This window comes from Lepidochelys kempii, chromosome 2 (assembly GCF_965140265.1).
Source record: "Lepidochelys kempii isolate rLepKem1 chromosome 2, rLepKem1.hap2, whole genome shotgun sequence".
Taxonomy (NCBI): domain Eukaryota; kingdom Metazoa; phylum Chordata; order Testudines; family Cheloniidae; genus Lepidochelys; species Lepidochelys kempii.
The window spans coordinates 88,329,312-88,356,797 of NC_133257.1; the positions used below are offsets into that span (position 1 = coordinate 88,329,312).

At 39.1% G+C, this 27,486-nt stretch overlaps 1 protein-coding gene across 9 annotated transcripts in view; it reads left to right on the top strand.

The window, feature by feature from the left end:
- Positions 1 to 27,486, top strand: part of PTPRM (protein tyrosine phosphatase receptor type M) — an 832,874-nt gene that overhangs the window by 596,956 nt on the left and 208,432 nt on the right. For 5 of the 9 annotated variants that reach the window (XM_073331568.1, XM_073331567.1, XM_073331560.1 and 2 more), the window contains 2 exons: positions 8,242 to 8,374; positions 15,032 to 15,061. In XM_073331568.1, coding sequence (XP_073187669.1) covers positions 8,242 to 8,374; positions 15,032 to 15,061 — 163 coding nt within the window. The remainder of the gene's footprint in view (positions 1 to 8,241; positions 8,375 to 15,031; positions 15,062 to 27,486) is intronic. The other 4 variants (XM_073331562.1, XM_073331563.1, XM_073331565.1 and 1 more) reach the window with 1 other exon arrangement.

Here is a 27,486-nt window from a genome sequence, read left to right on the forward strand (position 1 = left end):
TTTTTGTTAGGTTTTCTTAGTTAAAAAAAGGAGCTATTGGAAAGTAATTTCTTCCCAGGAGGAAAGAGGCATTATTGTGGGGCATTTTGTGTTTGCTTACTTTTCCACCCTGTCTTAAGATTTGGCAATTGTAAACCAAGAAGTGTATCAGAGATTCTATTACAGAGGGGTTTTAGTAAGAGTGGAATAAGTTTTACTTTTTTGGTGCTTTGTTGTGTGGCTGGTTGTTTGGGGTTGATTCAGCTTGAGGGACTGTTTTAATTTTATTCCTTTTCTTTTTTGGTTTTAGTGGATTGGCTTTTTAAAATTATGTGTAGGCACCTGAGGTTTTAAGGAGGGACTTTAAAATAAATAAATAAATAAATAGCCCCGTGACAGGCAATACTGTATAGCTAATCACAGGAGTGTAGATCAGGGTGAGGCCAAGGGATGTACATCATATTGGCAGTTTGGTTTGGTTATGGCAACAATGAATGTTATTTCTTATGTCTACCAAAAGTATGAATGTTTAAAAAAAAAAAAAAACCTACTTTGTGCTCACATGCGCTAAAATGAATCACCCAAAAGTGAGTTTACAATTACAACTAAATTGAAAATCAAACAGATTTGGCATATCCATCAGTGACAGTTTTTTTGCATTTCTTTTTGTGCTGTTCTCCGTTCTTTTTTTTTTATGTCTTTGCATCAGTGCGGAATGTCATAAACAAAGTTGTTAATTCATAATTAGTGTTAGGCAGTGTGCTGTTATTTTGATAGACCTTTTCTGATAGACTCCTTCTGCTTGGGGACTCTGAATTAAATTGTATCACATGACTCGATACCTTTGTTCATAAGACATATTTTCATGAGCATATGCACGTGCGCACACACACACACACCCCAGCATGACTTTTACTAAAGTAAAAACTCTGTTAATGAAGGAAAGATAACTGAGCACCAGTATATAGTGTAAAATAATCACAAATAAAGAAGCAGATACTCTTCCATGAAAATTAGGGCCCTGTTCTCCCTATACAGTGTGTGAGGAACTGACCAAAACAAAAAAGATTGAATGGGAATTATCATGTTGTAGGCAGGGTGAATCAGGATACAGGGATTTTAGCACTGACAGTTGACTCAGTACTAAACAAAACACAGAGAAAGACACGTTTCCTGCCCAGCAGAGAATACCATCTACAACTGAGCATTTGGCAAGGGAACAGCAATGGAGAAAGGGGAAATACTGTAAAAAGAAAATAGACCTTAAGCCAGTGAGTTTACAAAACTAATATATTCAAGACATGGGCTAAAAAGGGGGGGGGTGTGGAAATTAATCAAAACCACCTCTGTCACAAATTATACCCTGCCCAGGGTCTATCAACACCTCATAACTTCAACCATATGGACAAAAAAGCAGTACATTTTTCAAAGAAGAAATAAGGAAGTTGATATGAAAGCAACCAGTGAAATGTGTTGGAGTGGGGGGGCTTTCTACCATTGCTGGAATTCTGCCAGGAGTAATGAAACAGAGACTTTTGTGAGCAGAATACATGCTGGTTAGCAGATGAGGACTGAATGTCAGTTGTTTACAGTACAAACAGAGTAGTTGGGGTGGTAATTCATTTAATCTACAAATTTGTATGTCTTTTGGATCTTCTCCAGTACAGTCTAAAATCCTGGCATCTGAACCAAAATTTAAACTCAGATAGCAAGTGCTTTGGACTTGCTTGTTGTATCCTTGTAGCAGTGCCTCTGCTGCCACAGCCTTGGAAATTGGAGCTCAATCATTCACTCTCATGGAAAAACCCATCTGAGGGGGAAGCTGGCATGGAGTTTTCAAGCCAATATCCCCCTCAAGGAGGGAGTTAGTTTTTTATCAGCCCATGGACAAGAGTTGGCCTCCTAAGAATATGGATTCCAAGATTCAACACGGATCCCTACTCTGTCGATCTCTTTGCATTCACAAGGAGGACCTACCTCTCTACAATGTACTTTTCCCTTTCAGCAGCATAGCTCAGTCAGGAGAAAGCTATTGATATGCTTTTATATTTTATCACAGCCTAACTCTCTACCACCAACAGCAAAGTTACCTGGTTGTCTGGTTTTCACACAAGCATCTTCACTTTCCTGCCCTCCAGCCTTTATGCATGAAGCAGCCTCCCAAAACTCTTCCATAAAGACACTGCCCTGTACTCCTTCAGACCCCTCCTCAAGACCTACGGTGATGCTTATGGAAGTGCCAAGTCATAACAGCTAGCTGGATGGGCAGAAAGAATTATTTATACCCATTGTGCCCTGTGTAAATATATTTTCTTATAATTGTTTCCCTTCCTCTCCCATTTCTTCTGATAGTTTGTGACATTCACTTGTTACAGCTTGTCTTCATTAGACTGAACCTCTTTGGGGCAAAGGCTTGTTTTGCTCTGTGTTTGAATTGTTTTCAGCACAATGGGGTTCCCAATCTGAGCTGGAGTTTCTAGGTGCTACTAAAATATCAGTAATAATAATAATACCTTCCCCACTTACCCTTGTGCTTTGCTGTGTCCTTGGAAGCCTTGGGGGTCTTGAAAGCCAAATTTTCTGATCTTTTCAATCTTGTTGCTATGTGGCAGTGACAGCCCTTGGAATGGATAATCAATGGCAGCACCACATGTCTGTGCTTCCCATTTTGCATGATTCCAACTGCCTAATCACAATGCAGCTGTCACACAGGGGTATAACATTTCATTTCCCTGACCTGCTCTGTGAAATGAGTTAAAGGTAGGTGTTGAAAAGCGGTAATACTTGGATCATGCTGCCTGCATAATAATTTGATTGCATGCCTCAAAAGAGTGTGAAATCTTGTAGGTGTGATTATTAATTTTTCCCTAGGGAGAAGCAGATGGACATTTACCAGTTTCTGTGTAACACAGGTCAAATTGTTAAAGAAAAAAAATCACGGGCTGGTTAATAACAGGAAAAGTAAGTTTCATTGGAGATTGAGATGGTCTAGACTAGCTGTGTTATTATCTAGGAGGCGTTTAAACTTATCCATTACATCAGTCAAGGTAACGCCTGTAAATGAAATTTAGCTGGAAAAAACTTGGGAATGACTTATTGAGCAAGTACAGTTAGAGAGCATAAAACTGCAGAGTGGAAGTAGAGACACCCAATTGGTCAGCCTTGAGTGGGAAATAAAATAGATTGGTCTCCACTTTAATTAAAGCAAGGGATTATTTGTTGATGTAAATAAACAGTAGAAAAATCTTAGAGGTTTTGAATGAATTGCTTTTGTCAGAACTGAAGTTGTTGGGGCAGTTGTTTTTATCCCATTCCTTTGTTGTGCTTGTTTGTAAATATGACTGTAGGCCATTGGGATGGGATTATTTTAATGATTGCTTATTCACATACAGTGACCCAGTTATCTCTCTTATTAGATATTTCATAAAAATCCCAAAACAAGCAAGTTCAAGCTTTATTAATTTAAAACAAACATAGGGTGTGTTCTCTCTCTCTCTCTCTGTCTCTCTCTCTCTAATATTATTTTGATTTTATCTGGTGGGGGAGCTCTTTTATTATTCAAGAAAATTATCAAATTTGACAAGCAAATTCAAACAAGCTTACATTCTATTTAAAAGAATTAGATTATATTTTCAAGTTCATTCAAACAATTTTCTTAACTCCAATTTTAATAAGACATACACTACTTTTTGTACCCTTATTTTACATGCAAGAGGCTATTATTGGTTATCATTATTTATTAACCTCCAGCACTGTGTTTGTCTCTTTACAGACCACAGGGAATGAGGCAGCTCCTGCCTAAATAGATAAGCAAAATTATTCAGACACAAAGGGGCAAATCCTTCCCATAGCACCTAGACAGAGTAACTCTGCTGGGCCCTGGGAACTCTGTTGAGAGAAAGAGAGAGGAATTTTCCACCAACTCCTTCAAGCCATGAAGCAGTCACAAGATTGTTTTGCAGGGGTTGATTCAAGAATTAAAAGTAGCTGAGCCACTAAGTAATAGTGGCCATAGCATTATTATGTTCAACATCCTAATGGGAAATAAGATACCAAAAAGTGACACTAAACTTGATAAAGGGAGACTTTAATAAAATGAAGAGGCTAGTCAAAAAGGCCCTAGAGTCAAAAGTAAATGAAGTAAAATCCTTACAGGTGGCATAGACGCTACCTAAGAAGACAATAACTGATTCCTACAAGGCATGTGTACCACTGAACAAAAACAAAGTCAGGAAGCAAGATGTAAACCAGTCTGCCTAGATGGCAAATTTTGAGAGGTTATTTGAGCCAAATAGATTTCAAAACCTAACCCCAGTGAAACCAATAAACAGCAGGCAATATGTAAAAGGGAAATTAAGAGGGATAAGATGGATTTTGAAGAACAAATGGATATAAATACAAACATGAAATTATTTTAATAGATATTTTAATAGATAGGAAGCCTGGGAAATAAACTCACTGGGTTCACTAGATCACCAAGGGAGAAATTAAGGAATAAAAGAACATTGCTCACAAGCTAAATGATTTATTTGTATCAGTCTCCACCACAAAGGATGTTAGGGGATATACCGATACTACACGTTTCTGGTCATAAAAAATGAGGTACTATCACAGATTGAGAAGTCAGAAGAAATTGATAGAGCTAATTGATAATTTAAAAAGTAATAAGTCACCAGACCCAGATGCTATAAATCTAAGAGTTCTGAAGGAGATTATGTATGAAGTGGCTGAGCAACTAACAAAAATATGCCATCTCTCATTAAAAACAGCTATGATGCTGGAGGATTTGAAGGTAGCAGATCTTGTAACTATATTTTTAAAAGGCTCCGTGGTGATCTGGGCAATTACAAACTAGTAAACCTTTTACAGTATCTGTACCTGGCAAACTGGTTAAAACTGAAATAAAAATAGTGTAATAAAATGCCAGGACTGTTAGATCGTGATATATCCGAGTATAACCAGCCCAGGTTCTGTAAAGGAAAATCATGTCTCACGAATTTCTTAGGATTTGTTGTACTTGTTGATGAAATAAAGGATACAAGAGAACCAGCTGACATAATTTATTTGGATTATAAATAGGCCATTGGCAAAGCCTCTCACAAGAGGCTACTAAAGAAACTAATAGTCATGGGGTGAGAAACAATATATTGTCATGAATCAGAAATTGATTAAGAGACAGGAAACAGAGTAGGAATAAAAGGGCAATTTTCATCATGGCATATGGTTAGCAGTGGGGTAGCAGTGGGGCACCTAAAGGTACCATGGTAGATCAGTGGTTGCTGAATATATCTGTTAATTCTCTGGAAGGGTGAGTGAGCAGTAAGGTAGTAAAATTTTGAGGTGACACAAAGTTATTTAGGTTAGTCATGTCCAGGAACTTCAGAGGGACAAAACGAAACTAAGGGAATGGGCAGCATGATGACCGATGAAGTTCAGAGTTGATAAATGCAAAGTAATGCACATTAGAGAGAAAAATCTGAACTACTCACAAACCTGACATATTTTGGTGAAGACCTCTGCTCAGTGTGCAGCTATAGTCAAAAAGAGTAAATGAGATGTTAAGAATGGGATGGAAAATAATACAGAAAATGTGATAATTCCATTATAAATCAATAGTTCAGACCTGTACAGAATAGTGAACTGATAACTCTTTGCTAAAAGGATCCAGAATGAAAGGGGGTTCAAAGAAGGGTGACAAGAATGAAAAGGATTATTACATTGATTGGGATAGTTTACCTTAGAGAGGTGAGAAGGGGCATGATAAAGTTATAGAAAATAATGCATGGTGTACAGAAGATAAAACAGGAGTTTCTGTTCCCCCAGTAACATAACACGAGAACAATGGGACATTCAATACAATTGAAAAGTGGGAAAGTCAAAACTGATAAAAGGAGTACTTTTTCACTCAAAATGTGGATTAGACCAGGCACTTATTGCCACGTGATGTCACTGACTCCGAGAACAAAGTAACAGTCAAAGAGGGATTGGACAATTATAGGGGTAACAAGAATATCCAGATTTAGAATAGCTCATGCTAAAAGAGTTTAGAAAGGGATATAAAACATTATGCTTCAGGGTTTAAACCAATCTCTGACCAGTGGAAATTAGGATGAAGCCATCATGGGGGGGCAGTTCTATTCCTCATCTGCTTTCTGAAGGGGTTTCTTGCCTCGTCCTCTGAAGCACCTCATGCTAATGACTGAGACAGGACACTGGTCTAGATGGACCATTGTCTGAGCTACTATGGCAATTCCTATGTTCATATGTCCCTACTTTAGTCTCTGGAGCTCCCATGTCCCTTCTCTATGTGTGAAAAGCTCCATGTGTGAGCTGGAGCATCTGTATGATGGTGGATCCTCCTCCTCACCCTTCAACCCCAAAAGGCACTGCATACAGCCATGCAAAGAACCCTAAAAGAGATGATCTCCATGATATGCAGAATATGTGAATGCTTTGAATTGGCTCTTGGCATTCTTCCCTTTCTTGCACATTATAACCAGAGTGGTTCCATTGTGTTGAGGGCTGTGTGCTGTCATGGAGGGAGATAATAGATGTTGAGAAAGGCATGTTGGATTGTGCAGAGCTCTACCTCAGAGTATAGCAAGATTTTATCTGTTTTTATTGGTAGGCATGTGCATTTATTATTTTGTTGAGTTAATACAGAAAATATGCTAGCTTTCATAGAACGAAGGAAATTATAAGGAATTATTTGAATTAAGGTGGTCACCTTGCACACTAGAAGATGGTGGGTGTTCCAGTCAGACTAGCCATGTGGAGGAGAGCACAAAGATGAATGTGAGAAGAATAGTTTGAAAGCTTAGATCTTGCTATCGTTTGAATTCTCATTTCCCCTTGCTACAAATTGCATATCTTCCTTTGTCATTTATAAAAAGAAAAGGAGTACTTGTGGCACCTTAGAGACTAACCAATTTATTTGAGCATGAGCTTTCGTGAGCTACAGCTCACTTCATCAGATGTAGTGAGCTGTAGCTCACGAAAGCTCATGCTCAAATAAATTGGTTAGTCTCTAAGGTGCCACAAGTACTCCTTTTCTTTTTGCGAATACAGACTAACACGGCTGTTCCTCTGAAATTTGTCATTTATATCACCCTTGATTCAGTGTTTCCTACCTGCCATTTTCAGCTCAACAGCTGTTTTCTGTATTAAGAAGGTACTGTAGGCCATTAATGAAACCAAGAGACTGGGATGGGAATGCCAGTTCTAAAATATTATAGTTTAATTGCATTTTACCTCCCCTTCTTTCCCCATCCAAAAAAAAAGCTGTAATAAGAAAACGGATAAATAAATTCCTATTTCTAGGACTATCTGTCCACTTTGTAAAGATGATGTGGTGCCTCAAATGATAAATATGTGATATTTTGATTTTAAAAGGTGTAAGTTCTCAAAAAATATATATTCAGTTTAGTGAGTTGAACATTATGTCCTTAACATTTTTCATCCTGAACTCATTTAGTGGAGGAAATGGATATTTCATCAGACACGGATTTGACGTTCCATCACATTATACAGTAAACAGTACAAATGGTGGGTTTTTTTAAATGGGGAAGCTGGAAAAGCTAAGACAGTAGCTGCTGCAAGGCACTGGTTATCTCATTTAAACAGATATTAAATATGGGTGCCAGTGGTGTGATCATCAGCTGCTTCCCACTTTGTGAATAAATTGCTTAGAAGGAGTCTTTTGCCTACCAGATGTGACCTAGATTTAGATTTCCAAAGGCAAAAAAAAAAAAAAAAAAAGGTCTATTGTACAAAAAAACAATTGCTGGTAAAGCGTGTGGTAAATGAGCTTATCTCACTTTTCCAGGTGTTTAAGCTAATATGTTAGGGAATTACTGCTTCATTTTGGAAAAATAATTAAGGAAGATGTTCCAGCAAATCAAATTTGGATAAAGGCTTAGGATAGTTATTGTGGTGTTAGCAAATTTTTAAATGGCAGGAAGAACAGGGAGCCAACACAGATAATAAAAATACAGAAAATTGTATGTGTGAAGAGGGTCTTATAAAAGGGTCAGGTGTGGGTGTAGTATCCAGCTTGTGTTGTGGTTTAGCAAAATATTGTAGAACAATATGAACAATTACATTCCTTCCAGTATATATGAGACCTTTTTTTTTAATCAAAGCGTTGCTGTCTGTCAGCTCTGATAATGCTTATTACTATGTATGTTAAATGTAACAGGAGAAGAAAGTGTAATGTCTTTATTCTTTTTCTCCCCTCCTCTTTTGAATCTGCTACTTTCATAGGAGCTGCTACTCGAAAACCAGACCCAGAGCCAGAGAAGGAGACAGACCATACTGTTAAAATCGCTGGAGTCATTGCAGGCATCTTGCTGTTCGTTATTATATTTCTGGGGGTTGTGTTGGTAATGAAGAAAAGGTGAGCAGTTAATATATGTTTTCTATGTGCATATTTGTGTCAGAGCATCTCCTACAGCAGTTTTCAGTGTGATTCAGGTAAATGTATCCAGCCACCGTGCTGCCCTTTACCACAGAGTTAAGGAAATGCTGCTTATTTTCCCTGAAGCCTTGTGGCATTTTATGAACTGTGCTATATGAATTTTTCCTCTTGCAGCGCTTTTTTGTGCATTAAGGGTTGTGGCTTTGTGATAAAGGAAAAACAACTGAAGGTTAATGATTCTAGCATTGTACGTATTACTACTGTATGATGGGCCCAAATAATGTAAGAACTGTACCTCTGTCCCAGAAGGGCAAGCCTCGTCTCTATCTAGCAGCTCAGCTGTAAGTTAGATATTATATGATTCCCCACAGAAATCTGAGTAAGTTGCCCATCTTGAATATAAAAGAAATGCTTGGTCTAAATAGAAAGGGGATGGGGGAGCTGAGATGAATTGTGGTGTGGATTAAGTCTATATTGTTCTGTGCATATTTCATTCCATAAAAACAAATAAAACGGTTCTCTTGCAAAGACGCTGGATGTTTCCAAAAGTAGGTTTAACACACATGCGTTTGGGTTTTGTGCTTTGGACATCATTAGAAAAGTGCTATAGCAATAGAGATAGCTGCCTGTTTTTTTAAATGGAAAACCCTGCTTCCTTTCTGAATATCATAACAGTGTAAAGTGTGGGGAAGGGAGAAAACTGCAAGTTTCTAGCAGCTTGGACATTGGAAGGCTGTTGCCTATGTTGGGGAAATTTCAGTAGTAAGCTAAATCAAAGTTTGACTATCTATTCTGAGGTATGAAAGAGTTTGCAGCTCTGGTGTTCGGGTTGGGGGTAGTTCAAGGAGTGGGTGAATAGGGTTTGGCAACTTGAAGACAAGTTGGACTGTGAATGTTTGTCCTTTGAGTGCTCATCCCTTACCCTTTCCTTCCAACCTTCCTTCACTTAACTTCCCTGGAACTTACCTCTGGCCTCCCAATCACAGTCCAGTGTTCCCTTTCTTAAAGGAAATTCAGGCCCACTTGTGCTGGCCCTACTGTGCTGCTTGTAGGCTGGTGATTGAACTGTGTGCATACCAGTAGTGTGTAATAGGTCTGGAGCACACTGAGCAATTGTGATCGTGCCAGGCTTGGAGCACCTCAGATGCACATTTAAATAGCTGGCAGGCAGGTCATGCACTGGGTTCACAACGCAGAGCCAGCTGGGCGCCAGTTTTCTTTAAGATAGAGGGAGGGGCAGTAGAGGGAAGAAGAAGGTCCTGGAAAGGGAATTGTGAGCTCCCCCAGTGGAGGGGGAGTGACCACTACAGGAACTAGACGAGGCAATGGGGGACCATCACAGAGAAGAGAGGAAATTTGAGTCCAATCTAAATAGTATCTGGGACACTGGAGCAGTCCTGGAAAATCCAGACATTCCCAGTAAACTCCAGGGTTTATAATCCTGTGTAGCAAGAGTACAATCTTTTCTGAAATGCAGTACCTTCTCCTTCCATACGTTTTAATTCTTTGCTGCAATCATACTTTCCATTTTAACCGCTCCAGACATAATGCTGGCATGCAGAGAGTAAGGCGCTCCACATTGCTTTGCCAGTCCCGCATCCTGACCTACATGCAACACCCTTCTTAGTCCAGTTCTGAGCCTCTCCTGAGCCCAGATTCGCACAATTTGTTAAAAAATGGCAAAGTGTAGAGTAATTCCAGTTAAGAGAGAGACTCCTGCAAAGGCTCTTCTTGCCTCCCAGGGAGAGCTACCCAGGAGCAAAGAAAGGGTTGCTAGGCTCCTGCTCCCTCCATAGTCTTTCTCCGAGCAGGCAAATATTGGTCCCTCAGCTGCTCCAGAGGTTGTTGCTTTGCTGTGGCCTTTTATAAGCCAATCCGTGGGCGGTGGGAAGGCTCCAGTCCCATGTAGTTGATGGCAGGTGTGGGTAGGGACTTGGTTCTCTTCTCCCCATCACAAATGTTCTTAGTGTTTGAGACATGTATTCTAGTGATTAAATGGAAACCACTAAGGCCTATTTACAGTAACCTTGTCCAGGAACTCTGTTACAAAATGTTGTCCCTTGACATTCTTAGAACATAGTTCTGTCTTGTAGTGTAGATGGAACTTACAGATAACTAATTTTTAACCATGTCCCTGAACCACACTGTAGCCTTGAACAGAGACTGTAGAGTACAGTTAGGACTCATCTACATTACAAGATGTAGCCAGCTTTTAACCAGATACGGGGATGATTGTGTTTTGTCCAGGTCTCCTAACATATAGTTGTAGCATAGACAGGCCCTGAAATGGTTGCACTTATGACCCAAGTAAAACTTGAACCAGTTATTCAGTAGAGTAACAACTGACTATGCCACCTAGGGTCCCTGTATTTCACCTAGGTTCAGTTGCTGTGTATACATTATGCATTCAAAGAGAATTTATAATTGTTTTGCAAGCTAAGTACAATTGTAATGTAAGGGCAATATCAATATGTCATAAGTTTTATGGTACTTTAACTACTTCTGAATGTAACAAACTTATCAATATTGTACCATGTGATGGTTATACTTCTTGATAATTGGGAATCAGTTACTTAACTAAGTAATGACTTAACTAAGTCCTGAGACTGTGTCCAAAAATAGTACCTCGCATTTCTGTGGAATTTTGCATCCAAGAACCCCAAAAGCACTTCATACCCTATATTAATTAAATCTCCCAATACTCCTCTAAAGTGGTTCTTAATTATTATTCTCATTTTACAAACTGAGGCACAGAGAAATTAAGTGACCTACCCAAGAGCATATAAGGAATCTGCAGCAAAGCTAGGAATAGTGCCTAGACTGTTGTCTCCTAGTTTGATGTGCCAACCACTAAACCCTTCTTCCAGCATAAAGATACCGGTTGCTCTAATGGCTATTACAGTGGGTGGAGGGACTTGGATCATGATTGCGATATCAATTTACAGTGATGTCCGCAAAATCAGAATCAGGTCTGTGGCGTGATCTGCTCTCAAATATGATCTGTCTGTCTCACTTAAGACTTGGTCCAAAGCCCATTGAAGTCCGTAGGAGTCTTTCAATTGACTTGAATGGAATTTGAACCTAGCCCTCATTGAACAGTTTCAAGCGACTTACCCAGTTTCCCCCTGCCTCCAACATTCCTGCACTGAAAATTGCAGGACCTCACTGACAACTACATACATAAAGAAAGTTTTGCTTTCATTGGCAAATTATAAAAACAACAACAGTGGAATGAAAGTGATAGCAATATTCCTGTAATGTTTGGTAAACAATAACAATAAATGGGAGTGCTTTCCAAAATTGTATTAAGGCTCTTGGATAATAGCGGGGAAGGGGGAGGGGTGGATAGACAGATAAAAGGTATAATTCAATCTACTGTATTGTCTATCTGTTCTTTTCTTTTTTTTTTAATTATTGTTATTTCAATTAAGTTTCCAAAAAGTTTGGAGGTTGAAAAATTCGATTTAACGGGAGAGGTTTGCTTGAGGGTATGTTCATTTGGGATGCAGCAGTTCCAATTTGTGCTACGGGAGTTCAGTAAACCAGTGGCTATTAATATTTGATTTTGTCAGAAACTGCCTCAGTTTTCCACAACCATAAAGGGTTGTTTTCTTGTGTGCTTCTTTTGTTTTTGCTCTGCGTCACATATACACCTGAGCCTTCGAATAGTTTCTAATGTATGTATCTGTTTAAATGGGTAAGGAATGCTTAGCGCTACTCAGGAATGCCCTTTCCACTCGCTGGTGCTGAGCTTGCAGCGCATTAGTCCAGGGGTTCTCAACCTTTTTCTTTCTGAGCCCTTCCTTCCGCCCCCAACATGCCATAAAAACTCCACGGCCCACAACAACTGTTTTTCTGCATCTGAAAGCCAGGGCCGGTGTTGGGGGGGTAGCAAGCAGGGGAATTTCCCAGGGCCCCACACCATAAGGGGCCACACAAAGCTGTGTTGCTCAGGCTTCAGCTTCAGCCCCCAGTGGTGGGGCTTGTGGCCTGGTCTGCAGTCCCACGTGGCGGGGCTTTGGCTTTCTGCCTTGGGCCCTAGCGAGTGTAATATGCTGAAACCTGCTCGTGGTCCCCCAGGGGCTACGGACCCCTGGTTGAGAACAACTGCACTAGTCCACTCCCTTGATGTAGCTCAGATTGTTCTAATTTCTACCTGCTGCCAACATTTCCCAACAGTCAGCATGGAAACAAGGGGAAGACCCAACCAGGCCCTCTTTTCCCTTTGCCATGCCCTCTATGCCAGCTGCAGAAGAGGGGTGGTGCAGAAGCCAGTATACTAACTATGGCACCTGGGTTAACCTCCACTTATAAAACATGCCAAAAGACCTATCCACGTGTATAAAACGTAAAATGGAACTCAGTTTTTAAGGTTGCATTTCTAAAACTAAGATTTTTCCAAAGCATGGACAGTGTCTTTGCTAAATGATCTGTTTTTGTAAGTCTTAGTTTTCTATTTCTTAAATTACCCAGGTTTAGAACATTATATTTTTATAACAAATTTTCTCTTTGTAGAACCTCAGAATTATTGGGAATTTAAAACTATAGAATCTAATTTTCAAGGAGTCTCACCTGAAACCTCTTGATCATATTATAAGAACTCAATATAAAAATAACTTGAACATGAGACATTTAATTTTTCTCCTGTTATATCAAATTGTAATTTGATGTATTCACACAAATTAAAGCACCTGAGTTTTCAACATTTTTTAAACAGCATAATTTATCTCAATAACATGTTTGGCAGAATTATGCGTACAAGAACCAGCCGTGCTTCACTGATTAATTATATTTATTGTTGTTTCTAAAATTGCTATACATCTTTTAGATGTATGAGAACATTTGTACTAATTACATTAAATCTCTGTCGTGGCAACATATGGCAAGGAATAGGGTTTGCGGTGTCATGAGATTCTAAATGGGAGCTAGAGAATGAGTAATTTCTGAAAAGAGAAGGAAAAAAAGATAATTATGATTAGACCACATACCAAAACAACCTCCTCCCAACATAATATAAGTAAACAGAACCGTTTTCATACAGCCCAGTCCTGCACCCCTCCTGCAGGCACTGAATGTAGTAGAAGATATACCCGAGTAAGGAGTGCACGATTTTATCCATAGCCTTCCTGTTACCGTATTCTTGGCTCTTTTTTTAAATCCAATTTTAACAGGTGTGCATTTTGCAAATGTGCCACATCTGATTAAATATTCAATACCTAGCCTTTTGTGTTTAAACAATACTTTTAAGTATCAGAAAAATGGGAATAAAAACTGGAAAATATTTCTGAAGGCATCCTCAAACAAAGAAGATGAGAGAGAAAATGTGATGAAAGCCTAGTTTTCAAAGGGATGCCTGCAGCATGTAGCCTAAGGCAAGTTAGCATTAATGGTAGTCCTTTGCCGGGCCTGTTTACAAGTTTTTGCTGTAGTCAAAGCGCTGTAGCTGTGTGCTGTGAGAATTACAGATGCCTACCCAGTTTATTTCCGTCTTTTATCTTACCAGTACATTAACATTATTTGTAGCTATGGCGAGGTGATGGTTTTGGAGAATTAGCTTCTTTTTAATTAGAATCAATATTTTGTATCTGACCAGGGTGAAATTCATCCCTTTGCGGAGGGCTTTGCCCCTCCCCGCTTCAGGATCAGGGAGGGAGAGAGGTTCAGCAGCAGGCAGAGCAGCTGGGCAGGAGGCCCTGTGCACTCTGTCCATTGCAGCAGTGGGTTCCTCACTGGCTCTGAATGTGCTGAAGTGGAGGGAATCATTGTGAGGGAGCTCAGGTAGGAAAGAGTACTGGGTCCATGCATACATGGATGAAGAGGTTTGGGATCCAAGTGGCCTTTTGTAGTATTCCCAGGGGCAAAAATAGTAGAGGTGCAGGATTCTACCCACAGCCTGGGGATGGATTCTATAGTCTCACCGCCAGCAAACCTCCACTGTGATCCCTGACTATAGCCCTTTTACTTGGGGGAAGAGTGAATTTCAATCTTTGTGAAGTAATCTAACCAAGGTTTCTTCTGCAATGAAATGCCTAATGAAAAGTGGAAACATACTTCGAGAGTTTGTTTGGCTTTCTGGAAACAAGTTTTGGGTGACAATCTAGGGTAATCATATCCATGGTAGGTTAAGTTTTAATGTCTCTAAGGAACGAGAGCAACTAGACAGAGCCTCCAAAAAAACTCCAAAGGAAGAGAGGCTACTTAATAAGCATTCTAAGACTTTTAATTCCTACACTTCTAACTAATGCAGTAGAGATGTCGTGTCCTTCCTAAACCAATTAATACAATGTGAAATAAAATCATGTTTACGTGTGTGTGTGTTTGTGTATGTATTATATGGATGTATATGATACATAACTATTATGTTACTTAGCTTTTACACTTGTTTTAAACTGTCAAATTTAACATTTCAGTGAGGTATTATGTATTTTACTGCTTAAAATTTTTTGTAGATTTATGTCATATCTGGAATGGACAGATATTGCATGATATGCCTCAGATGCATTTGTACTACCTTTCATTTGTGTCACCACTTCTGGTCTCAGTTCATCTTGATTTTTCATACATTAATATTTGGCTTTTCTTTCCTTCCATTTCATCTTTTCCACCACTGCCTAAATCCTTCCACCATCATGGCAGAAGAAGCTATCACTCCTACACTTATTACCTGTAAGTAACTTCTTTGTGCATCATCAGAGACATGCTTTCTGCCATGTTGTTCAATGTGTGAGTAGTGAATGCTAATGATGGAACTTCCTTTGTGAAAGTCAAACACTTTGAAGTTTTACAGTGCTAAAAACAACATGGTTAATAATTTCATGTCATTTTAAGCAATTTGATATTTTCTTATGGCTTCCTTTGCCTCATACTGTGTGTTTCAGTATTTTTGAATACAGTAATGTGATTAATTTTTTAAATTGAAAAATAGTGGTAGGCATCATAAATCTCACTGGCATTTTACAAATATTTTTGGAAGACAAATTCTTTTTAGGACTGATTTAGGGTTTTCCTTCTCATTTGTCCTGCCCAAAATATTGTGATGTTTAGACACGTGTACACGGATTTGCATCCATTTGCTCTGCACATTTTCCTTTTATTTCATAAATAAAGATGGTGCATAAATGTCATGAGTTGCCATTGTCTCAGTGGATCTAAAAGGCACAATATTGATTTAACAGGAAGTGTATGGGCCTCAGGAAGTATACGGGCCTGCAGAAAGATAGTTTTCTGTATATAAAGATGTGTTTTGATGCAGTCTTTAGTAGTGTAATCACATAATACTTTTTTTCACAGGACCCCTGTTTCATTCATTGCATCCAATGAATGGTGAATGAGATAAGGTTGTGCAGTGCATGAGGCTATGGCCTGTAGGAATTTTGACTCATTCTCAACAGAGGTTGGAAGGTGTGTGTATTGAATGAATCAGAGGGCAGTTGGATGGTCTGGTTATTAAGGCACAGGTTAAGACTGAAGAGACTGGATTATATCCATAGATCTGTCACAGACTTCCTATGTGATGCTGGGCAAGTTGCTTAAACCATAATTTTTGGAGACTGTCAATAAATCTGTGTTTTTCAGGTACCCAATTTGAGACATGTGGGGCCTGATTTTCAAAGTGCTCAACACTCCGCACTCAAATTGAAACAAAGTACCCAACTCAGCACCTTTGAAAAAAGCCTTAGGTGTCTGAAGCTGGGCACTCGCTGAAGTACCCAAAATTAGTGGACTCTTCAACAAATTTTGGCCTAAACCTCTCTCTGCCTCAGCTCTCTATCTGTAAAATGGGAATAAAAATAATACTTTCTATCTCACAGGAGAGTTTTGAAAATAAATTCATAAATACTTGTAAGATATTCAGATATTACAGAGATGAGCACAATAGAAGAGTTCATGGGGAAATTAAAAAAAAATCTGTATTCTATGCAGGGAATGCAGAGGACAGAAAGAAATGCTGAACTGCTGCTTCATTCACTGAGCATCCTGTACATTAATGGATGCAGGGGATTTGTGCTTAAAATATTATGTAACTATGTAATTAAAGATTGTATCATAATACACACAAATTGCATAATTCTGTCATTACCTAACTTCCAAATGCTTTACTTTGCAATCCTAATTACGATCTTTCAACAGTTTTTGGTATGAAAATAAGCACAGTTGTGATGTACAGTGTGTATAATAGAGATTTAGTACACACGTATGTCTGGTTGGGTTTACAAGTATATATGAATTACTTAAAAGAGGGATTAAAGATGGGACCACTCTCAAAGATGGTAAGCCAAAATTATTATTACTTATTATTTTACCTCCAAGTGTGCCAGGCCCTTGGCAAAAGGCACACAAGAGATACATTGCTATCCCAAAGATTTTACAAGCCCTGATCCTGTAACTGGGCCCATGCAGGCAGACCCTTGTGTCCACATAGCTCCAATTTCAGAATAAGGACAAGTGAGGATATAATATACACACAGAGGGACAGTATGGGTATATTATGGATATATGTTTGGGTGATTACTCAGCTTAGCCAAATGTATGTCATGACTGAAAAGGAGTACTTGTGGCACCTTAGAGACTAACCAATTTATCTGAGCATAAGCTTTCGTGAGCTACAGCTCACTTCATCGGATGCATACTGTGGAAAGTGTAGAAGATCTTTTTATACACACAAAGCATGAAAAAATACCTCCCCCCACCCCACTCTCCTGCTGGTAATAGCTTATCTAAAGTGATCACTCTCCTTACAATGTGTATGAGTGCTGGAAATGGCCCAACTTGATTATCATACACATTGTAAGGAGAGTGATCACTTTAGATAAGCTATTACCAGCAGGAGAGTGGGGTGGGGGGAGGTATTTTTTCATGCTTTTGTGTGTATAAAAAGATCTTGTACACTTTCCACAGTATGCATCCGATGAAGTGAGCTGTAGCTCACGAAAGCTTATGCTCAAATAAATTGGTTAGTCTCTAAGGTGCCACAAGTACTCCTTTTCTTTTTGCGAATACAGACGAACACGGCTGTTACTCTGAAATATGTCATGATTGTTCATATATTTGCTTGTAACCCACAAATGTATGTAGGCTCTGCTGCTGAAGTCGGTTTTTAGACTTTAGAAAATGTTGACCTTGAAATTGTCCATGTAAGACCTAGTTTCCTGCCATGTTGTTTTCTTTTATGTTCATACGCAGTACAGAAATGTATGTAGAGAAAAGTGAGCACTGGGAAAGGACCAAATTGTACACTGCTTTACAGCATACATAACTCCCACTGAAATCAGTGGGTTGCAAGTCAATACTGAATTTGCCATTTTTCTTAACTGATCTAGGAAAGTGGAAGTACATATGAATTTTAGCACATGGTTTATTTTTAAAAGAGTCCTCCAAGAATCTGAGTTGAAATATGGTGCCATCCTTAAGTTATCATCAGTGTTCTGGGCATCATATTAAAGCTGCTGTTAGTGATTAGACATTGCAAGCATAGGATGTGACATCCAGCCAGTTATATCATCCAGGAACCTATGTATTAAAATAGATATCATTGTCTTGCATGCAGCAAAGTTTCCTAGTGTGCTGGGGCTCTCTCTTCCTAATGGCCTGCCACCTCTAAAACTATTCTAATATTTTTCAAAAATTGGCAGATAGCTTGCACTGCTGCTGGATTATCAGAGGAGTTAGCTACAGCTGTGCATATTTGACACACAACTATATCATTTTATCTTGTATTTGCTGGGTAGCCAGTCAAGAGATGTCACACAGGAAGGAGTTGAGCACTGCCATTAATAATAATCTTTCTCCATAATAGCTTTGGTGCTTATGCCAGAGCCATTCCTCCCATTATTCTCTTGGCCAAGTCACTATTGTATACCATTCACCACAATCAGGGAGCAGATTGTTTGGGCTGGAAGCAAGCCGTTAAGTCTGTGAGTTCTTTTGTTCATAAAATTACAGAAAATTCTATAGTAGTTAACTTTGCAGCAGTTCTCTGGACTTAACTGTTTATTCCATGTGGGAGAAGTAAGAATAGATAAGCTGCTGTTAGTGATGTTCATGTATAATGACTGGTTTCCTCAAGATGACAACCAGCACAGACATAATTCTGTTTTCTCCTGACATGATTTGATGGACAGAACCCCGGTGACATTGGTGAGAACAGTAAAATTACATTAGTAGCTTATTATGTAACTCCAGTTTAGCTGATGAACTAGAAAAGCCTGTAGATCATGTAAGAACAGTGTCCCATTGTTCTGGCCATAACCATGAACTTTTTAAAAGCCTTTCATTTTGTTTGAGATTAGACCAAGGCCATATCTATCCTCTGAGTTTAGCAATAGTGGCCAGAAGCCAGGATAACTGCACTGGTGCAAACCCAGCAGTAGGTAAGGAAAACTGTTGCGTTTACCCCAGTTTCTGGCTACTGAGTAACTGGGGATAGTCTCAACTATAGATGAGGCCTGAGCTTGGGGACAGAGTAGTAACTGATTGCACTAACCAACTGCAATGAGTTAGGAAGATATAACATCACCAGGTAGCCACAGATAAAATGTGTTCAAAATTCAAATGACAGGGTTGCAAAGGCAAAGTTTCTTGTGGTTGTCCACTAGGTTGAGATTAATATCTGAGATGATTTGTTTTGAAGGTGATTTTAAATTTAAATTTACTCAACATGATTACATAGCACTGGATGGTTGGGGCTTTTTGGTTTCTTGCTAAGAACTGTGCCTTATCACAAGTCATTTCTGATATTGTAGGTAAATGGAAATAAAATATTTTCCCAATGTGCCTAAAATGCAAATCATGCCGGGCTTTAGATATTGGGCCAGTGATTTTCAGCTTATGGGGCATGACCTAAAAATGAATTGCAAGGGTTGAAAACAAAATATAAAACAAACAAACAAAAAAGAAGAAGCAGTATTAACACCTCCAAGAACTCAAAAATTGTAAGTCAAACCTCCCCCCAAATAACGAGATTTAAAAAACAATAAATGTTTGGTTCTTTATTTGCCTTCTTTTTGTTCAGCCTTTACAGTTCACATTATCAAGGGTTTTTTTCTGCAGCCATCAGAGCTAGACACTTACTTAAAAATGAAAGCTAATATTCTCATGTAATCCCATAAATGCAGGAGTTGGGACTTTAGGAAAAACACCAACTATTGTAAAAAGAAAAGGAGTACTTGTGGAGTCCTTTTCTTTTTGCGAATACAGACTAACACGGCTGTTACTCTGAAACCAACTATTGTGAAACTCAAATAAAATCATGGGAGTGGGCATTACTGGCTGCATCTAAATGCCATGGGCAGTAGGTCCCATCAGGGATAAGTAAAGGAGAGAGAAAGAGAAGTTCTCTTCCTTTCTCCTGCAGCCCAACATTGCTACATCTTTTCCCCCTCCCATCTGCCTACATGGTTCTCATGGGGGGAAGAGGCACGTTCCCCATAGCTAAACATTGTGTGAGAAAGGGGGGCAAGAGGGAAGAGGACCCAATTTCCCCACCTTGGGCTGGCCATCCCCTATTAAGAGCAGCACAACTCCCACCAGCCCAGTACCTAGCAATGTTCTGCACCATGAATACACCCAGTGTACACCTTACAAGTCCTCAGCCCCCAGCAACTCTCCACCTAGAAGCCAAAACCAATCACAGTGTGATTTAGTGATTTTTAGTCACACAATTCTTTGCCATTGGCACTGGCCACTGTCAGTGACATGATACTGCACTGGATGGATCACAAGTCTGGTCCAACATGAGAATTCCTATGTTCCAAAAATAGTTCTGTATCTTTGCCATGATAGTCTTGTTTGGCTCAAAGATGGTCAAAGCTACTCACCTGTAAAAATTCAGCTTCTTCACTCACTCTCAAAAGCATTAATAATAGTTAATAAAAACATGAAAATCACACCTTGCCACTCATAAAAATAGCATAATAAAGAGCCCCACTAAGACACAATTGTCCTCTGTTGCCTATTTGAGCTCCACAGCCTGGGAGGTTGTTCCTTATTGAGAAGGCTCAAAATATCCCCTCTCTGCCATATTTAAATGCTAGATTTAGGCCTTCTGCATGAGACCTCTGTACAGAAGCCAAATCTGTGACTCTTCCTAAACCTATCATGACTGTCACAGTATCTGATGGCACAAAAGACAAAAATAGTTGACAGAAGACCTTACAATCTGCAGTATGAAAATATCCAAAATGTGGCATTTAAGATCTTGGGAAAGACATGAGGCAACTGACTGAGCATTTTAGGAAATGTACAGTGGCCACACTTGAAACCTTCCATTTATGTAGAAAATTTCTACTGGTACTGAAGTCAGTTCTATATTTCCATGCTCAGTCACACATTGGACTTGCTCCTAGAACTCCAGCTGGCTGCAAATTCCCTGGTGAAGGAGAGAATTAGAAATAAAAATACTGGCGTGTGGGAGGAATTTACATGAGCTAGCATCCCTCTAACTAGCTATAAAACTTGTTCCAGAGAAGAGAGGTTTTGAAAGAAATTACCTCCTGAGGTTAGAAGAACATGAATATGTTGAGCTGACCATTAGATCTGTTATACCAGTTGTATATTTACTGTGTCCACTTAGAACCCCTGTAAGACGCCATACAAAGTTTATAGATATTTAAGTTTGGTTCTTTAAGGACATCTCTGTAGCCACAAAAAAGGTGATGTAAGTGGTCTGTGAAATCATCAGAATCCTGTCTTGTAAGCTAGTCTTCCAGGATTTGGGGATGTTGTCCCATACATTTTGGTGCAGATGGCCACAGATGTCTATAATGACATAAATTGAAGTCGGTGTCTACAATAACAAATGAACATGTTTCAGAAAATCCTAATGCCTACTGCAAGGAAAAAATACATACTTCTGGGCTATTTGCTGTGTGCTTTCTATACAGAGGCACAATATCTACTTTAAATGCAGTTAATAAGAAATCTCAAAACTAATATGTTTTTGTAAATTAAAAAATCACACGAGTCTTCCTTGCTTTTTCTCTTTATATATATTTTCTTCCTTCTGCTAATTCCTGGCTTCTTCACCATTCCCCCGATCAAATAATTGGATTGTTTTACAGCCACAGTTTACATACATGTTCCCACACAGAAAATATACACAAAAGAACCAACCAAATGCCATTTAAAATTCAGAATACTATTAAATAAAAGCTTGTTTTCTTTAAGATCTTTCTGAATTTTTTAGCAAGTTTTCTCACCCAGAGCCACGGTTAGACAAAATGAAATAGCTTTTATGAACTGGTACAGAGATCACAAAATGAGCTGACTTGGAGGAATAAATTTGCTTTAGTTCATCTTTTCCAGGGAACCTTTAGATTCATACTCTAAACTTACCCCTTTTACATCAACAGGTAGGTGGGCACTGCCATTTTCTGGAGGTACTCCTCCAGACTATCAAAGTATTTTAGCCCAGTTCTCTTGAATGAGAAACATTAATCTGCAGTATGCTAGATTTTTGTCATACTACAGAGAGAGTGAGGAGAGATATCAGAGTTGATTGATTGCTATGCTGGTCACACAATTACATTTAGTTACAATCCTTGCTCCCTCAGTGTCAAGCAGTAAATTTTCAGATGAGCTGAAGGTGGGTTTTTTTCCTCCTCTTAAAGAGCCAGTGTCAGTTTACATGTATTTTTTTTTGTATGTACGACAGATTTAGAAACTAAACCAGTATGTTTCTAGGAAAGGGACTTCGCAGTCTATATTGTTTGTTCTCTTCTCATTAGTCAAAGATGAGTCATGTCTTTCAATCCAGACTAATGTACAGATTTGAGTTGGTTTCTGGGGCGTACACAGGAGATGTCTGACACACTGTAGCTTGATGCTGAAAGACTAATTGAATTACACCTAAAGGGCTGGTGAAATACACTCCCTTTTCTTTGGGGTGGGTGCGGGGGGAGAGCAGATCTTCCCAGTATTTGATGGACAACTCATCTCTGTTCTAGTGGCTGTGTTTCCTTCTTATAATTGAACTTGGCTCAGTCGGTCTCCCCACTTCATCAGTGTGGGCCATGCTCACTGTAAAGGTGAGGTAGAAAGGACTAAATACATACTTCACTGTTCCTGCTGGCGGTATTCAAAGTTTGCTAAGACTTTTGGTTCCCAAATCACTCACACTTACATACAACATCAGTCAGTCTAGGCAGAGAGGCTTTGCCACAATATACCAACTTTTTGTTGAATAATGCCTTAAAAGAGGACGTTATACGCTGAATAATATTCATTCATTTTCCTCAAGGCTAAAATAGAAACACCTTTAAGGTAAAAGGAAAATTTCATGCCTTTCTCTCTCTGACATTTTATTCTGGATTCATAGATAACTAAAGCACAATTTTAAAATCTTTCACTGCAAATCTCAACGGTGCTTGGAGATTTTTTTTCCTGTTTAGTATTGGTGTTTACTGTCTAAGAAGGGTAATGTCCTTGAAAACGGGTGCTCCTTAATCCCATAATATGCTACAACAGTGATGCTATAAATGTCTTAACACCAAATAGGCTATACTGCATGGTAAAACCACAGTTTGCTAAGGAATTTTTGTTGCTTAAGGACTGTAGTTTTCTAATAGATTGATTTGTTAGCTTGCAGTGATTTAATGAAATATTGACCCAAGTGCCATCAGGTGTCTGCCAAGAGTAGGACAATGAGGTAAATGTTGCTTTGTGTGCAACTGAGACTTCTATATAAAATAAATACATAAAAATAAAAAGGTGGGGGGAAGTAATATGGTGAAACCAATCTAAAACTTCTGTTCGTTAACATACCAGAGATTTAGTCTCTTGTATTGTACAGCAAAGAGCATCTATAACATGATGTTGCTGTCTCTTGAATGATGTCAGAATAGGGCACTAAGTTTCTTTAATCATTAGTATTGTATTAGCTTTCCTGAGTAATTATTTTTTGTTTGATCCTTTTAGTCTTTAATCCATTGAATACCCCTTGAGTCCCATAAATGATGCTTTGGCTGAAATACTTTTATTTGACCGTATCAGAAGGGGTTATGACTAGATTAATGATAATCTGTCTCAAGGTAGCATCTGTCAGTACACTCTCATTTCCTCAAGGAAAATCTTCTCAGCATAAAGAGTTTGCACATCCTTTTTCCCCTTCTTTTCCACTTTTCTTCCTTGAGCTTCTTCTCTACCATAATGCAACTGAAAAGGATACAGTGCTACTGCAAGACCCTCAGTGAAGGACAAGGGCCATTTGCTTTGAATGGCATGCACTTGCTGTTTTTATCTCTTTCATTTTTCTTTGCTATTATTTTCCTGCGATGAAATGTCTTACTCGGACATGGGAGAATTTAAAAAATGATTCAGTCGCCCTAATCTGCTGCTTTCACAACAGTTGTGTTAATTTGTCATGCTAACTCACTGCTTCCGTTGTGAGCAGATACTTCAAGGTTCTGCCATTAGTGAACAATTTGCTAGCCCATTTCAAGAAAATGGTCCAAACTCATCCAAAGCGGAACTTTGGTGAAGTCAGTGGAAGTACATCAGAGATGGAACTGGCCAAATTGCCGTTCGCAAGAATTAAGCAGGAAAGCATAGTGAAAGGATAGTGCGGTGTGGTCACAAATCAAGACACAACTTTATAAGTCTTATCAGCCTTGACAAAGTGCCCCAATAAAAAAAAGAAATAACTTTGGAAGAATTATCATGGTTGTTGGAAGCAAGCTTATTTTTTAGTTATGATATACGAGGAGAGTGAATTTATCAAATACTTTATTTTACTGCTGATTTCAAATAAGCTACAGAAAGAAATTAATATTACTGTCAGAAGAATCTTGCATAGTTCTGGTTAGTTCCTGTGCCAACCCAACAGCAGCAATGATCCAAATAAAAGGAGCCAGCATCTGGAGTAGAGGAGAATTTTATAGAGTTAATGCCAAATAAAACCTGCTACTGCCTCTGCTGAGCTGCAAAGCATTTACAGAAGCCAATTTATTTTTCTTTTTAGTGACTGAAGGTCAGAATGGCTTCTGCTGAGATTTCTCACGCTAATTCTAAAATCTGAGATACAACAAAGTCAGATAGTGGGCCACGTGCTTAGGTGTTCCTAAGCTGCACTCAGCGCACCTGCGGGAGGAGATAATTTTTCTCCCTCTTTCTGGTCCTCTGATCTTGGGGGCACAACTTAGAGTAACCCCAAGGCAGTTCTAACTTGTCTGAAAGAGACTCGGTACACCAGAAGAAATCATTCTCTAGTCATGCTCTTTACACAGGTTGGAGGATGGGAGGAGCATGTGGTTAGTGCCATTTGAGCTGGTTTAAGCCCGCTCAAAGATTAACCTTGCAAAGTGTTGCCAGGCAGTACAAGCAGCCAGAATAGGGGCAATGCATCTAGCCCACTGTGTTAATGCTTATCATAATATGCTTATCAGTTACAGTAGAAAGAAAAGGAGTACTTGTGGCACCTTAGAGACTAAACATCAGCCACACTATCAGAGGCTCATTCACCTGCACATCTACCAATGTGATATATGCCATCATGTGCCAGCAATGCCCCTCTGCCATGGACATAGGGCAAACTGGACAGTCTCTACATAAAAGAATAAATAGACACAAATCAAATGTCAAGAATTATAACATTCATAAACCAGTCGGAGAACACTTCAATCTCTCTGGTCACTCGATTTCTGATCTCAAAGTGAGTATCCTTTAACAAAAAAACTTCGAAAACAGACTCCAACGAGAGACTGCTGAATTGGAATTAATTTGCAAATTGGATACAATTAACTTAGGCTTGAATAGAGACTAGGAGTGGTTGAGTCATTATACTGAGTGAAACTATTTCCCCTTGTTTATTCCTCCCCTCCCTCCCCCCCCCCCCCCACTGTTCTCAGACGTTCTTGTTAACTCCTGGAAATGGCCCACCTTGATTATCACTTCAAAAGGTTTTCTCTCCCCCCACCCCACTCTACTGCTGATAATAGCTCATCTTAAGTGATCACTCCCCTTACAATGTATATTTTTTCATGGTCTGTGTGTATATATAAAATCTCCTCACTGTACTTTCCACTTTATGCATCCGATGAAGTGAGCTGTAGCTCACGAAAGCTTATGCTCAAATAAATTGGTTAGTCGCTAAGGTGCCACAAGTACTCCTTTTCTTTTTGCGAATACAGACTAACACGGCTGCTACTCTGAAACCAGTTACAGTAGGTAGCTGATTAGGATAGACTTGCATTTAAAGTCTTTGTTGACCTACTACAAACATTTCCTAGATTATTCAATATGTATACAGCAATAAGATTATCATCATTTTCAGGCCCAATTTTGCATCAGTGTCAGTGGGAGCTTGGCCTTCAAAAGGACTGCAGGATGATGGCCTGTAATATTCTAAAAGGATCAGATGAAATAATGAAGTGGTTGACATTTATTTAGACTGTAAAATGCTGGAGGCAGGGACTGTTACGTGTGTACAGTGGTCCTTGATCCTTAGTAGGGACATCTAGTTGCTTTCACAATACAAGTACTACTGTTACTACCAACATTCAGACATCATGGACAGTATTTTAATATTCTATAGTCTGCAAATTATATACCAATTTTAAAAAAAAGTAAAATGAAAGTCCAGTGAGGGAAACCAGCTCTTGTTGCCTATAGAGACTGAACATATGCTCCCAGTAGGAATATACTTAGATGTATGTTGAATAAAGTACAGCAACTCTGCCTCCCTTTTGTTAGATTTAGAACAGTAGTACTCCAGTAAGACTGGAGTACTGTACATTGGTTAAATGTTCTTTGCAAATATCACTCTTCATCTACAAATGAAATTACTTTGTGTTCTAATTTACCTTTAAACCCTACCTTTGTCTCCCTCTTTTCTCCAGCTTCTTTTTCTCTTTCACCACAAGTTTCACCCTCCTAGTCTTCAATATTCAAGTTTTCCTGCATCCTATCTTGTTGACTTTGTCTCTTTTCATCTTCTCTCCTCTTGGTCTCCTTCCTCCCTCTTCCTTCTCTTTAGCTGCTCTCTTTCCTTGGGCTCCTTTCCTTCTTCCTGCAATTGCTGTCATGTTTATCCTGATTGGAAAATATTACCTTCAAACCCACCTCCTTCTCTTACTTCCATCCTTTCCCCCTGCTGCCCTCTGTCTCCAGAGTCTTAGAGTATGCAGTCTACTTGTGCATCCTCCACTTCCTTCCCTCCAGCTCTTTCCTTGAGCCCTTCCAAACTGACTTTTGTCTAAACATGACATCCAGAAAAAATGACTAATTACTTCTTCCCAGGTTGGGACCCCATTGTGCTAGGCCCATTGTGCTAGGCCCAGCGTGTGTGTGCCCCAAAGAGCTTTCAGTCTAAAAATACAGGTAAATAGTTGGAATAAGGAATTATTAATATTCCAGCTTTACAGATGGCTACTGAGGCACAAAGAAATTAAATTACTGGTCCTAGGTCACATAAGGACCCTTGGGCAGAACTGGAAATTGAAACAAAATTCAAAACCTCATTTAGCCACAGGATCACCTTTCTTCTCCCCTTATTCTTTCTGATCTCTCTCTACTGTAGTTTGTTGTAACAAAAGAGGGTATTTAAAAGAGCATTAAAGTGAAAGGAAAATATTTTACTTAAAACAATAACATGGGAAATGTAATTATTTTTACTATATACTTTTGAATGTCGTATACTTATTTTTAATAAAGTAGAATCTCTATTGGATAGGTACTGCTAAGAATATCTCTGAAACCTAGAAAAGCAAGAAGATATTCAATTGTCACTTGCGTGTACACTCTGTTTACTCTCAACATATGACATGTAAGAGATTAGTGTGTAATATATGTACTGTGGACCAAATTTGCACTTGCAGGCATGGAGCATTTCTCTTTGCACTCTAAACATGTAGGGAAAACTGCCTGGGGAAGGGGGAATTCACCTTGAAAACTGCCAGGTGCCAGGACTGCTACCATTCGCCCACAGATTCTATTGTGGGAGGTACAACTTGTAATTCTGACTGAGGATTTTAGAGCCCAGCAATGTATCTCCCAGTCAGCCTAGACTCTGTGGTGAAATCAACTCCCATTGACCTCCTATTTACTTCAATGGGAGCCTTGCTCAGATAGGAAGACTTAGTTACTGTCAAACGCTGCTT